The 12,804-nt window shown below is 52.5% G+C and overlaps 1 protein-coding gene across 1 annotated transcript; it reads right to left on the bottom strand.

Annotated features, from left to right (window-relative positions):
- Positions 1-2,937: 2,937 nt before the first annotated feature.
- On the bottom strand, positions 2,938-12,216 carry CD68 (CD68 molecule). The gene is made up of 6 exons (XM_079952035.1): positions 12,022-12,216; positions 10,599-11,251; positions 7,303-7,422; positions 5,198-5,270; positions 4,434-4,601; positions 2,938-3,841 (listed from the first exon to the last, which is right to left on the bottom strand). Exons 1-6 carry the CDS (start codon positions 12,074-12,076, stop codon positions 3,702-3,704), a joined length of 1,209 nt encoding a protein of 402 aa, XP_079808161.1. The 5' UTR covers positions 12,077-12,216; the 3' UTR covers positions 2,938-3,701.
- Positions 12,217-12,804: the final 588 nt, after the last annotated feature.

Genomic DNA, 12,804 nt, shown 5'->3' with positions numbered 1-12,804 from the left:
CCTCCTCTACTACATGCGCCTCCAGAGGGGCCGGCGCATGAGGGAGGCCGCCCGACGCCGCCGCGCTGCCCGCCACCGCCGCGCCCAGGCCCGCCACCGCCAGCGCTTCGCCCTGCTGTGGCTCTGCCGGACGTTGGCTCGGGCGCCCGGCCTGGCAGGCTTCTGCCAGGACCCTGGCAGCGGCGGAGACGGCGGCCTTCCCCGGCTGCTGCGGGAGCGGCGCCTGTGGAGCAAAGCCCGCAGCTCGGCCTTCTGGGAAATCGTGCGCGCCAAGGCCTTCAGCCAGTGGGAATGGGTGGAAAACTTCCGCGTCTCGCCAGGCACCTTTGACTACCTCTGCGCCCAGCTGCGCGGAGCCATCCAGCGGCGCGACACCAACATGCGCCGCGCCATCCCAGCCGACGTGCGCCTGGCCATGACGCTGTGGCGCTTGGGCGCCTGCACCGAGTACCGGGCGGTGGAGCAGCTCTTCGGCGTCTCCCGCTCCACCGTCTGCAAGATTCTGCGCGACGTCTGCGAGGCCGTGGTGGGCATCCTCACGCCGCTCTACGTGCGGCCCCCGGACCCTGCGGAAGTGGCCGCGGGCAACGGCTTCCCTTTGCCCCAGCTGGCCGGCGTGCTGGGGTCTCTGCACGTCCCCATCCGCGCGCCCAACGAGAACGCCGCCGGCTACTACAACCGCCACGGCTGGCACTCGGTGGTGGTCCAGGCCGCCGTCGATTCCCGCGGCTGCTTCTGGGACATCAACGTCGGCTGCCCGGGACGGGTGACGGACACCCAGGTTTTGTGCACGTCGGAGCTGTACCAGCGTGCGCAAGAGGGCGAGCTGTTTTCGGGGGCGTCCCAAGCCATCCGTGGGGTGCAGGTGCCCATTTACCTGCTGGGCGGCTGCTCCTACCCGTTCCTCCCGTGGCTCATGAGGCCCTACCGGGACGAGGTGCTAACTCCCACCCAACACCGCTTCAACGAGTATGCTGCTGCCGCACGGACTGTGGTGGGGGTGGCTTTTGGCCGCCTGCGGGGACGCTGGCGCTGCCTCACAAAACGCAACGACACCGACGTCTCCTTCCTGCCCACCCTCATCGCCGCCTGCTGCACCCTCCACAACGTCTGCGAGGCGCGGGGGGACGTCTTCCAGCCCTGCTGGATGGAGCACCACGCTGACGAACAGTGGGAGGAACACCCGTTCGACGACGGCGGGGAGGAGGAGGAAGACGCGGAGGCCGTGGCGATCCGTGACGCGCTGGCGTCAGCGCTGAGAGGCTGATTGGGGAAGAGGTGGAGGAGCTGCCAAACGCTCCTCTGGGAACGGAGCAGCTCGTGTCGCTGCGGGAATCCACAGGCCGTCGGGTTACACAGAACGTTTCGGCAAACAAATCTGCCCTGGCTGGCAGGGGCTTTGAGAAGAGTTGAAGAGTCCAAAACTGCCCAGTGGCGGCAGGTTGGCGCAGGCCAAGGCGCATGGACGCCATGCGTTTTGAAGTTTAGCATTCGCCATCACCAACCTCCCTTGATAACGTTAGCAGCGGTTATTTCACCTGAATTGTGTTTCCGATTTTGAGGACTCGTGCCAAAAATGCAAGGGTGGATTGGGAATAGGAGAAAAGCAGGATGGCTTGGGAGGGTGGACATTGGGGGAGGCCGAATAATATTTGGAATTTGGAGGTTAGAAGTGAGTGTGCCATATCCAATTGGAAGGGAAGGTGGGTTTGGAGCATGCGGGAAGTGGGGAATACTGTTGTTGTTTAGTCGTATCCGCCTCTTCGTGACCCTCTGGACCAGAGCACACCAGGCCCTCCTGTCTTCCACTGCCTCCCGCAGTTTGGTCAAACTCATGCTGGTCCCTTCGAGAACACTGTCCCACCATCTCATCCTCTGTCATCCCCTTCTCCTTGTCCCCTCCCATCTTTCCCAACATCCGGGTCTTTTCCAGGGAGTCTTCTCTTCTCAAGATGTGGCCAAAGTCTTGGAGCCTCAGCTCCAATACTAGTCTTTAATAAAATCTAGTCTTTAATGAAATACTAAATATTAAATACTAGTCTTTAATAAAATCTTTCTATGTCGTGTGCTTCCTGTGTTGAGTTAAAAACTGCGACGTCTGTAGTTTTTCAGGTTAAGCTATTACAGCTCTTGGAACACGGGAAGCATCTGTGTGTATGGAATAGATTCTGATTTCCAGAGCTGTTGTGGCCTGGTGGTGGTGAGAGTGTCAGACTAGAGTCTGGTTGACACGGGTTCAGATCCCCACTGGGCCCCGAAACTCCCTGGGTGTATGACCTTGGACCAGTCAGTCACTTTCAGCCTAACCTTACAGAGTTTGTTGTCGGGATCAAATGAGACGTGCTTAATCTTTGTACGGCTGGGTGCAGTACAGCCACATAAAAGCCAGAGATGTCTAAACTACCGTATTTTTCGCTCTATAAGACGCACCAGACCACAAGACGCACCTAATTTTTAGAGGAGGAAAACAAGAAAAAAAATACCGGTATTCTGAATCTCAGAAGCCAGAACAGCAAGAGGAATCGCTGCGCAGTGAAAGCAGCAATCCCTCTTGCTGTTCTGGCTTCTGGGATAGCTGCGCAGCCTGCATTCGCTCCATAAGACGCACACACATTTCCCCTTACTTTTTAGGAGGGAAAAAGTGAGGAGTCTTATAGAGCAAAAAATACGGTAATCTCTCCGTCCAGGCAAGGTAGAGGTATCGTCACAGCCGTGTGAATTTCCAGGCAAGTTTGGAAACCTGGTCAAATGTCAGGTGCGATGGGATTGGGGATGGAGTGTTTGTAGGATCCTGGTGAGGCCATGAGACTTCAATAAGCTGTGCTGCCTCGCTGTACACCCTTCCCAGCCCAGAGATGTCATTGTTGACGTTTGGGAACTGCCCTTTCTACTCCTCGCACTCGGGTCAAGGAGGAAGAGAAATCACCAATACCTGAATAATTTTCAAAGGTATTTATTTGACCTGTTGTGAGCGGTGGGGTGTTCCGCCTGAAGAGCTTAGGATCAGCGCACTTTGCATATGAAGTTGGGGGTCTTGAGTCCCCCTGAAGGGTTCGCAGAGCAGAGCAGATGAAAGGGCTTGAGGAGCAACCTGGAGGAGCTTATAAAGCGTACTTTCAGAATGCAAATGCACCATTTCGGATTATCGATGGTATGTGCACCAGTTCTTAATACAAGTTTTTGCGGAGAGTCCCACACCCGGATAATACTTTACGTGGTCAGTGCAAAGGCTTTGCCCAAACACTTGATCTTAACAAGATAGTTGCTCCAGAAATAAGCCCAGCCTCGTTTCAATTGAGATTGGAGGTTTTTAAGCAGAGGTCGGATGGCCACCTATCAAGGGGTTCCATAGCTGCATTCCGGGATGACCCTTGGGGATCCCAGCACTACAATTCTGTGATTCTCCTCCCAGATTTAAAGTGCAGTCTGACAGAAGTGAGATTTAACTGCCCCTCAGCCCACAAATTGCACCTTTGTGCAGAAACGTATTGTCCTTTTCACTTCCCCCAGGTGTGTCTTGTGCGAACCAGCAGTCCAAGCGAGTGAATGAAACAGGTGTGAGTCTAGCAGCTCAGAGAACTCCCACCCCACCCCTGGAGTGGGGTGTCAACCCCCTGTTGTAGAAAGACACCCCCCTTTTAAAAATAAAACCCATTCTTGATTCTCTTTAGGCCCAGCTGTGTGTGGAAAACGGCTCCCCTTTAAATGGTTTGATAGCCCCTGTGGCTACGCGCTCGCCCAATCAAAAAGGCCACGACCACGATGAGGATGAGGACCAGAAGGAGGACGCCGATAATGATGGGCACCAGGAGAGTGCGTCTCTGCTCCGGGCAGACCTCGGCTGAAACAGGAAAAGAAGGAATTCAGTGAGGAGAGGAAGGAGATTCGGGATGTGCAAAACACCGAACTGGAGAGAGACTTGAAAAGTCTGCGGGCAAAAGGGCTGTGCCAAAAGGATGGCATGGAAAGTTTAGACTAACAATGCATTGGATTATTAAGACACCTGCACATTAAAGTATGGGAACGCGGGTGGCGCTGTGGGTTAAACCACAGCCTAGGACTTGCCGATCAGAAGGTCGGCGGTTCAAATCCCCTTGACGAGGTGAGCTCCGGTTGCTCGGTCCCAGCTCCTGCCCACCTAGCAGTTCGAAAGCACACCAGTGCAAGTAGATAAATAGGTACCGCTCCGGCGGGAAGGTAAACGGCGTTTCCGTGCGCTGCTCTGGTTTGCCAGAAGCGGCTTAGTCATGCTGGCCACATGACCCGAAAGCTGTACGCCGGCTCCCTTGGCCAGTAAAGCGAGATGAGCGCCGCAACCCCAGAGTCAGCCACGACTGGACCTAATGGTCAGGGGTCCCTTTACATTGAAGTACAGCTGTTTAAAGAAAATGAAATAAAGAACTGCCTGCGGTACGATGCAGGGAGTCTCTCACCTTCCCCAAATTTTCCACCTTGAAGGTCAAAGGCCTGGACCCGCTCTTGCAGGGCGTTGAGACGAAAGCCTTCTGCCAGGACCAAAGTGCGGTTCCGGCACTGGTAAGAGTGTCCGAGTCTGGCCTCGAACTCGCGGAGAGAGGAATTGTCGGCTCTGAATGATTTCGCTGGAGGGACAAAGAGAGTCGTCTGCGGCCTGTTGAACCACCCTTCTTGAATCTTAACACAGCATGTGGATTAATGTATAATTGCCTCTTGGAAGCCACAGCAAATCTCAGCCTATAGCTGGGAGAATCGGCGTGCAGGTTCACAGAACCGTACAGTTGGAAAGGGAACCCAGGGGTCATTTATTCCAACCCTCCGGAACGTGACTGACCCCAATGGCTCTTTTTGCTCCACCCCGCAAAGGAGGAACAACACCCTCTGCTTCCTCTGTGATCCCTTTAGCTGCTGAAGGGATCTTGGCTGGATTCACTTTCTGTTCCCTCATGCCTCCGAATCACCCTCTAAAATTTGCTGATGGGCCAAAGCCGTCGTAAACAGGCTTGCGGCTGGGATGTAACCCCATAAAAAAACATTTACAGGGCTTACTATGGACGTGGCATTTGTATTTTTTCAAGAGCTGCACGGCAGGCAGAAACTGAACTGGTGTAGCAACCCCGATTTGAGCATTTCCATGGCGCAATAGGCCTCGCCTCAAGAGGTCCATGAGCAATGATGGCAACCCCCGAATTCAGAGCCAGCCCCCCACAAATGACTTTACCTGCAGCCTGATGGAACTGGTACGTTAGGTAGGCCTGTACCCGACTCAGGTAGAATACATTTCTGGTGTAATTCTAAGGAAACAAAGAAATCTGGGTTTGTTTTTCCCGACCGACACCTGTTTTAGGGTAACACAGGCCGCAACTTAGGATCTGCGAGGTTTACGAGACAAAGCCAATTCGCTGCCCCGCTGGAAGCACCCGTTCCAGATTAATTCCCACCCCCTGCTCTCCCTGAGCACTAGCAGCAATAGCCTCCCTGAACCTGAAAGACCCACATTGGCTCCCAGGACATTTCCAATCACAATTCCAAGTGTTGGTGGTGACCTTGAAAGCCCTAAACGGCCTCAAAGGCCCAGGATACCTGAAGGAGCGTCTCCACCCCCATCGTTCAGCCCGGACACTGAGGTCCAGCTCCGAGGGCCTTTTAGCAGTTCTCTCCCCGTGAAAAGTGAGGTTACAGGGAACCAGGCAGAGGGCCTTCTCGGTGGTGGCGCCCGCCCTGTGGAACGCCCTCCCTTGTGAAGGAAATAAGCAGCTATCTTCTCTTTAAAAGACATCTGGAGGCAGCCCTGTTCAGTGAAGTTTATAATATTTAATGCTGTATTGTTTTTAACAGTTGATTGGGAGCCGCCCGGAGTGGCTGGGGAAGCCCAGCCAGATGGGTGGGGTATAAATAATAATTATTATTATACAGTGGTACCTTAATTCGTTCTGGAGGTCCGTTCTTAACTTGAAACTGTTCTTAACCTGAAGCACCACTTTAGCTAATGGGGCCTCCTGCTGCCGCAGCGCTGCCAGAGCACGATTTCTGTTCTCATCCTGAAGCAAAGTTCTTAACCTGAGGTACTATTTCTGGGTTAGCAGAGTCTGTAACCTGAAGTGTATGTAACCCAAAGTACCACTGTACGTATTATATTCTTAGGATGGGGTCAGCGCACGCCAGCAGGCCTCTGCCAAGCCAGTCTTTCCGGCCTCCGATGCAGCCGGCTCGGAGGACCTTTTGCCAGAGAGTGACTCATGGCTTGGATCAGCCAGGAGTTTCCAGGCCAGATCAGCTTCCCGAATTGCAGCGGAGTCGTCTTGCCGCCCACGGCTGCGCTCGTGACGCACCTGAGCCCGCAGGCTTATGGGCGTGGGTCCGTACCACGCGGGAACGTTCGAGGGACCCGCCTTTTGAGGTGTTCACGCCAGGTTAGGTTTGCCACAAGCGCATAAGTTGTGCGCCGAATGCAGGCAGACATCTAAGCAACACCTTGCGCTCAGTGCAGCGGTCTGCACACCAACTTTTAAAACAAGCTCATCAGCTTTTAAAAGAAATCACGCTGCTCAAATTTTAAGATAAACACAGGTGGAAAAGGCGCTTGAAAGCTTCAAAGGTTAAGTGTTCCTGCTCCCCCAGTTCCCATTTCATTCCCGAACTTTCCCACCCAGGAAAGAAGACACACTTAATCAACTTGAATTGGACCTGATAATAACTTAATCAACTTGAACTGGACCTGATAATAACTTAATCAACTTGAATTGGGCCTGGTAATAACTTAATCAACTTGAATTGGACCTGATAATAACTTAATCAACTTGAATTGGACCTGATAATAACTTAATCAACTTGAATTGGACCTGATAATAATAATTTTAGATTAGATATTAGATTAGGAGTATCAAAGGTAAACACAGAGAGAGACACAAGGCTAGATGCTCCAAATCTCTGGCAGCATCCGTTTAAACCGGCGCCATACCACTTTAAACGGTAATGACTCCCCTTGCCGAGAGAATGCTGGGAATTGTAGTTTGTTAAGAATTGTTGGGGTACCTTTATTGCTCTCTCAGAGCTGCTATTCCCAGACTGGTTCCTTTCTCAGGGAATTGCATCTGGGAGTGGGATAGGGGTCTCCTTAACAACCCTCCTTTGGGACCAGAAGAAATTTTCAGAGAAGGAAAGGCTCAGAAAAATTCAGAGAGAGAGGAGGTCTGCTTGTTGTTGGCCACAGTCATTCAATAGAACCTCCAAAGTCAGGGGCAGCGTACCTGCAAAGACCAGGCATTGGGGATATATACCTTCTCATGACCCCCGCCAGCCCCCCTCTCCAATCCTCCCTCTCACCTTTCTGAAAGTAAAGAGAAGGTCGCCCTCTAGGAAGTGCAGGTGGAGGACGGCTGTCTGGTTGGTACAGTTCCCGGAAAACTCTGTGCGGTTGGGGTTCACTGCAAAGTCCCCCCAGAGCTGGAAGAGAGGAAGAGTGAAGGGGTGTGAGAGAGCAGGACCCTGCAAAACCCCAGGAAATTCAGCTTGGACCTAGAGCAGGAGGGAGAAACTGGCACAAGCCCAACGTTCAGCCACGTCACACCCGTTTAGAGAGCGACCCAAGAGTCCCGAGTGCTAGGCTCCTTTCTTTCTATAGCCATAGAAAGCTAAGGTTGTCGTCACGCATCTCCCGCTGGAGGATTTGAAGCTGAAAAGCAAGCTTAGCTGTTGCAGTCGGGTGGGAAGGGGAAAGCTCTAATAACTTCCTCCATGAATTTGCCTCTTTTTAAAGCCATCCAGGTTGGTGGCCACCCCTGTCTCCAGTGGGAGGGAGTGCCACAGTTCAACTCTGTGCTGCAAGAACTTCCTTCACGTTTTTCTTCCCATGTATACATAAGCAGCAGCTTAGGAGAGGGTTGGGGGTCCCAGTTCACCTGCAGTGCACCTCTCTGGCCCAGATAATCCTGCAGGTACCCAGAGTGAGCCCTGACAGAATTGTAGAATTGGAGGGGACCCCGCAGGGTCATCTAGCCCAACCCGCTTCAATGCAGGAATCTCAACACGTCGTGCCCCATCCAGTTTGAAACCATACCAGATCCTGCTTAGCTTTGCAAACGTGCCAGCAGTTTCATTGCTGCACCACCAGAGTTTTTCTTTCCCTTTTGGAGAGTCTATCTATCTATCTATCTATCTATCTATCTATCTATCAATCATCTAATGCTGTCCAGGGTTGTAAAGACTGCGGAGAGAATAATTGGCTGCGCTCTTCCCACCTTGGATTAAATCTATGCTTCCAGGTGCCATAAGAAAGCTTCAGAGATAGCGCAGGATAGTGCGCACCCCGGAAATGATCTCTTTCAACTTCTGCGTTCTGGAAGAAGCTACAGGGTTATAAAGACCAGGACTAGCCGCCTGAGAAACACTTTCTATCCAAATGCAATTTTGGTTTTAAATGCAGTGTAAGGTAGTCTCCATGGCAGTATATTGTATTTAATTATGGGGTATCAGAGTTTTTAGGGGGCTAACCAGGCTGGGATAGCAGGCTTGTTGGTTTTTGAATGTCTGATGTAGATTTTTTCAATTGCGTTGTCCTGTATGGGACAATGACAATAAAGATGATTGTATCATATCTATCTAATCTGCGTTTGTGTTGTGGCCATTGCTCAGGTTTTTTTCTACATAGCCAGTTTCGTGTTTTGTCTGTGGATTGCGCACTTCTACCTTCCCACCCCATAGGTCTCACTTCCCTCTGAAGATCCTGCGGCTTCCAAGCCTAAACTGCAAAGCCACAGACTTTCTAAAGCATGCACAATTTTTATCAATTTATTAAAGGCTGTCGAAAGTACAAGTGAGCAGAAGATGTTGCCGTATGACGTAAACGGGGAAATGTGCAAATGACCCTTGGGATTGGGTCCCCTGCATTTGGGAGGGCATTGTGGAACTGGAAGCACAGAATCATGGAATTGTAGAATGGGGGGGAACCCCAAAGGTCATCCAGTCCAACCCGCCTGCAGTGTAGGACTCTCAGCTAAAGCATCCGCGACAGATAGCCATAAAAGGGCAATTGAAGCAATTGAAACCCCAATATTAAGTAACCTCCTCTAAGTGCCCAGCCAATGTGTATTTTCCTTTTCCCTAAAAAAACCACAAAACCTATTAATATAAACACAGAATTTAAATACTGGGCTATACATATATTTATCAGGCAATCCTAAGAGGTCTGTTAAGGGCAGATGTATTCGGAAACTTTGCCACTCATTGCCGTCAAATCCTAGATAAAACCACATATAATTTGAGATTTTCATGAGGCCTAGAAACCCCAGGCATGTTTTATATGATTCTGCCTTCCCTTCATTTTTACATATTACAGCAGAGCCGTCCTGTTCAAGCAAGTCTGTTGGCAGACGTGGAACTTAACCACCAGATAATGTCGATAATTCTTCGCTTGGACTTTTCCCCTTTAACCCTTTGTTTTAAAGTTTCGTTTCCCGTCTTTTTGCTTCACCTGCCGCCATAGCTGTTCTCTTGGCTTCCTGTTACATTGCGGGAAATTGAATCGGGAACCTTTACCGAGGGAAATGGCGTCCTTGCCTGTTGCACGGAGGGGCAGGAAGGAGGCCGAGGGCAGGCGGTGGAACACACACACACACAAAAAAACTTCCCGTCCTCTAACCACTGAGCTCTGCTCCCTGACAGTCCCCTCCCAGCGCAAGCCGCTGGGCCTGTGTCAATATGGAAAGGGAAAAAGGGGAAATGACCACTCAGAGCTGGTTGGCCTCTTCCCGTCCCCCAGGAGCCCAGGCCGCCAGAACCTCCTTGCTCAACATTTCTCGTTCAGACACAACCACAGAATTGTAGACTTGGGAGGGACCCTGGTTTATCAGCTCCATCTGGTACGCAGGATGAGACCCTCCCTGCCCGCAGACTGTCTCATCAGAGTGGTGCATGCTCTGGTTATCTCCGGCTTGGACCACTGCAATGCACTCTACGTGGGGCTACCTTTGAAGGTGACCCAGAAACTGCAATTAATCCAGAATGCAGCAGCTAGACTGGGGACTGGGAGCGGCCGCCAGGACCACATAACACCAGTCCTGAAAGACCTACACTGGCTCCCAGTACATTTCCAAGCACAATTCAAAGCGTTGGTGCTAACCTTGAAAGCCCTAAATGGCCTCAAAAGCCCAGTAGACCTGAAGGAGCGTCTCCACCCCCATTGTTCTTCCCGGACGCTGAGGTCCAGCGCCGAGGGCCTTCTGGCGGTTCCCTCATTGCGAGAAGTGAGGTTACAGGGAACCAGGCAGAGGGCCTTCTTGGTGGTGGCACCTGCCCTGTGGAATGCCCTCCCACCAGATGTCAAAGAGAACAACAACTACCAGATTTTTAGAAGACATCTGAAGGCAGCCCTCTTTAGGGAAGCTTTTAATGTTTAATAGGTTATTGTATTTTAATATTCCGTTGGAAGCCGCCCAGAGTGGCTGGGGAAACCCAGCCAGATGGGCGGGGTATAAATAATAATTATTATTATCCAGCCCAACCCAGAACCCCTGACAGGCAGCTATCCCAACCTGGGCTTGAAAGCCTCCGATGGAGGACAGGCCATGGCCTCCCGAGGCCATGGAATCGCCATCTCCCCAACAGCCGCCCGGATCTCTTACCTCCTGCTTGGCCTTGTCGGTATAGCGGACTCGGAGCTGCAGCGCTGCTTGAACCCGCAAACACGGGTCCGAGCCCTTCGGGACTGCATAATCTCCAACGCGGACAACGGGGGGTTGCGTGGGCTGATGGGTGGGGGCGGGGTGGGGGGTGGTGCGGTTCCTGGGGTGTGCCGTGGGGTGGGCCGTGGTGTGTTTTGTGTGGTGCGGCGTGGTGTGTTTTGTGGGGTGCGGCGTTGTGTGTTTCGTGTGGGGGGCCGTGGTGTGTTTTGTGTGGTGCGGCGTGGTGTGTTTTGTGGGGTGCGGCGTTGTGTGTTTCGTGTGGGGGGCCGTGGTGTGTTTTGTGGGGCGCGGCGTGGTGTGTTTTGTGGGGTGCGGTGGGGAGTGTTTTGTGTGGTGGGCCGTGGTGTGTTTTGTGGGGCGCGCCGTGGTGTGTTTTGTGGGGTGGGCCGTGGTGTGTTTTGTGGGGTGTGGCGTGGTGTGTTTCGTGGGGTGCGCCGTGGTCTTGGTGAATGAGGGCAGCAGCGTAACCGACTTCTTGCGGTGCGGGCAGCCTGGGTCGGAGACATCGGCGCCAGAGCACAGCGGAGACTCCACAAATCCCGTCTCTTTCATGGCCACTTGGGACGTATCCGTATATTGGGCAGAGCTGTAAGCTGGGCAGAGAGAGAGATGGAAACATCAGTTCTGGGCACCCATGGGTGACAGCCAAGCTTCCAGTCTCCCTAGCCCCAGCTCAACAACACCTCTCCGATCGACTTACAGCGGTACCTCGGGTTACGGACGCTTCAGGTTACAGACTCCGCTAACCCAGAAATAGTACCTCGGGTTAAGAACTTTGCTTCAGGATGAGAACAGAAATCGTGCAGCGGCAGCAGGAGGCCCCTTTAGCTAAAGTGGTGCTTCAGGTTAAGAACAGTTAAGAATGGACCTGCGGAACGTATTCTTAACCCGAGGTATCGCTGTATTTATTAATTGAATCAAAACCTATCGCCTTTCGGTCCCACAATTTTCTCAAGGTGGTTGCTCGGATGGTTCTTCCTCAGTGAATGCACACAAGGCAGGCCCCCCAAGGTCGGTTTCGTGGCTGAGCTGGGGTGGGATTTGAACCCGGGTCCGGGTCTCCCCCCAGTCCAACATCCAAACCACTCTGCCTCTTTTGCAGAGGAGTCAACAGGTTTATCGGACCCATTCCCTTTCCGACGGATATGGGCTCTTCTTCCTTGGAGATTTTTAAGCAGAGGTTCGATGGCCGACTGTCATGGACTCTTAGCTGAGATTCCTGGATATCTTGGGGTTCGGCTGGATGAGCTTTGGGGTCCCTCCGAACACAGCAGCTCTATGTTTCTTGCTGCCTAGCTCCTTTCTAAGCCACACAACAAAGGGAACTAGGAGGCCAGGTACGGACAAATATATATGTACCAACCTGCCAGGAAGAAGCACCCGATGAGCCAAATTGAAGACATCGCAGCCGGTCCCATCTCTCCGAACAGGGCTCGATCCGCTGCACCTTTTCCGCCTCTCACCCTGGGAGCCTCTGCTCGCTTCTGTCTCGTGCTCCCGCAGCTCTTAAATAAAGGGAAGGAAATGAAATTTGCTGCCTTCACAACCAGTGACTCAGTTGGGATGCTGAATTGCCAAATACCCAGTAGCCACGGGATCCGGGGGGGGGGGGGCGGTTTGCTTCCCCCTGACACACGACGCAGACGGCAGCTGAACCTTCTCTGTCGCCACTGTTGAGCTCTGCATCTTTTTCTACTTTTTAAAATAAAAACTGAAAGCCACAATTAACCTGGGGTTGGGGAGAGACAGGCGGGTTCAACGCTCTGCCCAGCACAGGACAGGTGCAGTGGCTTCTGGGAGACAGGTGAGTGAACCTTTTAAAGCAGGCATATGCAAACTCTGGCCCTCCAGATGTTTGGGACTACAACTCCCATCATCCCTGACCACTGGCCCTGTTAGCTAGGGATGATGGGAATTGTAGTCCCAAACATCTGGAGGGCCAGTGTTTGCCTACGCCTGATTTAAAGCAACTCAGCCAACACAATGCCATCCAGGCATCTTTGGACTACAACTCCCATCGTCCAGCATCAGCTTAGCTACTTGTCGTGGACGATGGGAGTTGTAGTCCAATGTGTGGAGAAACTTTCCCGGGATCAAACTTGGGAACTCTAGCATGCAGGGTGCGACCCCCCAAAAAAAAATCTTT

The sequence above is a fragment of the Podarcis cretensis genome, assembly GCF_951804945.1.
Source record: "Podarcis cretensis genome assembly, chromosome: 13".
Lineage (NCBI taxonomy): Eukaryota > Metazoa > Chordata > Lepidosauria > Squamata > Lacertidae > Podarcis > Podarcis cretensis.
Note: the sequence above shows the minus strand (reverse complement) of the source record. Positions and strands in the feature narration are given on the sequence as shown.

What these genes read in the sequence shown, in the direction of transcription:
- CD68 (XM_079952035.1), bottom strand. Translation starts at nt 12,076, where the DNA reads ATGGGACCGGCTGCGATGTCTTCAATTTGGCTCATCGGGTGCTTCTTC. An exon ending in CCAGTTCCATCAGGCTGCAG is followed by an intron (nt 4,602 to 5,197) that starts GTAAAGTCATTT and finishes TTGTCCCTCCAG; the next exon opens with CGAAATCATTCAGAGCCGAC. An exon ending in AGGTGGAAAATTTGGGGAAG is followed by an intron (nt 3,842 to 4,433) that starts GTGAGAGACTCC and finishes TTCCTGTTTCAG; the next exon opens with CCGAGGTCTGCCCGGAGCAG.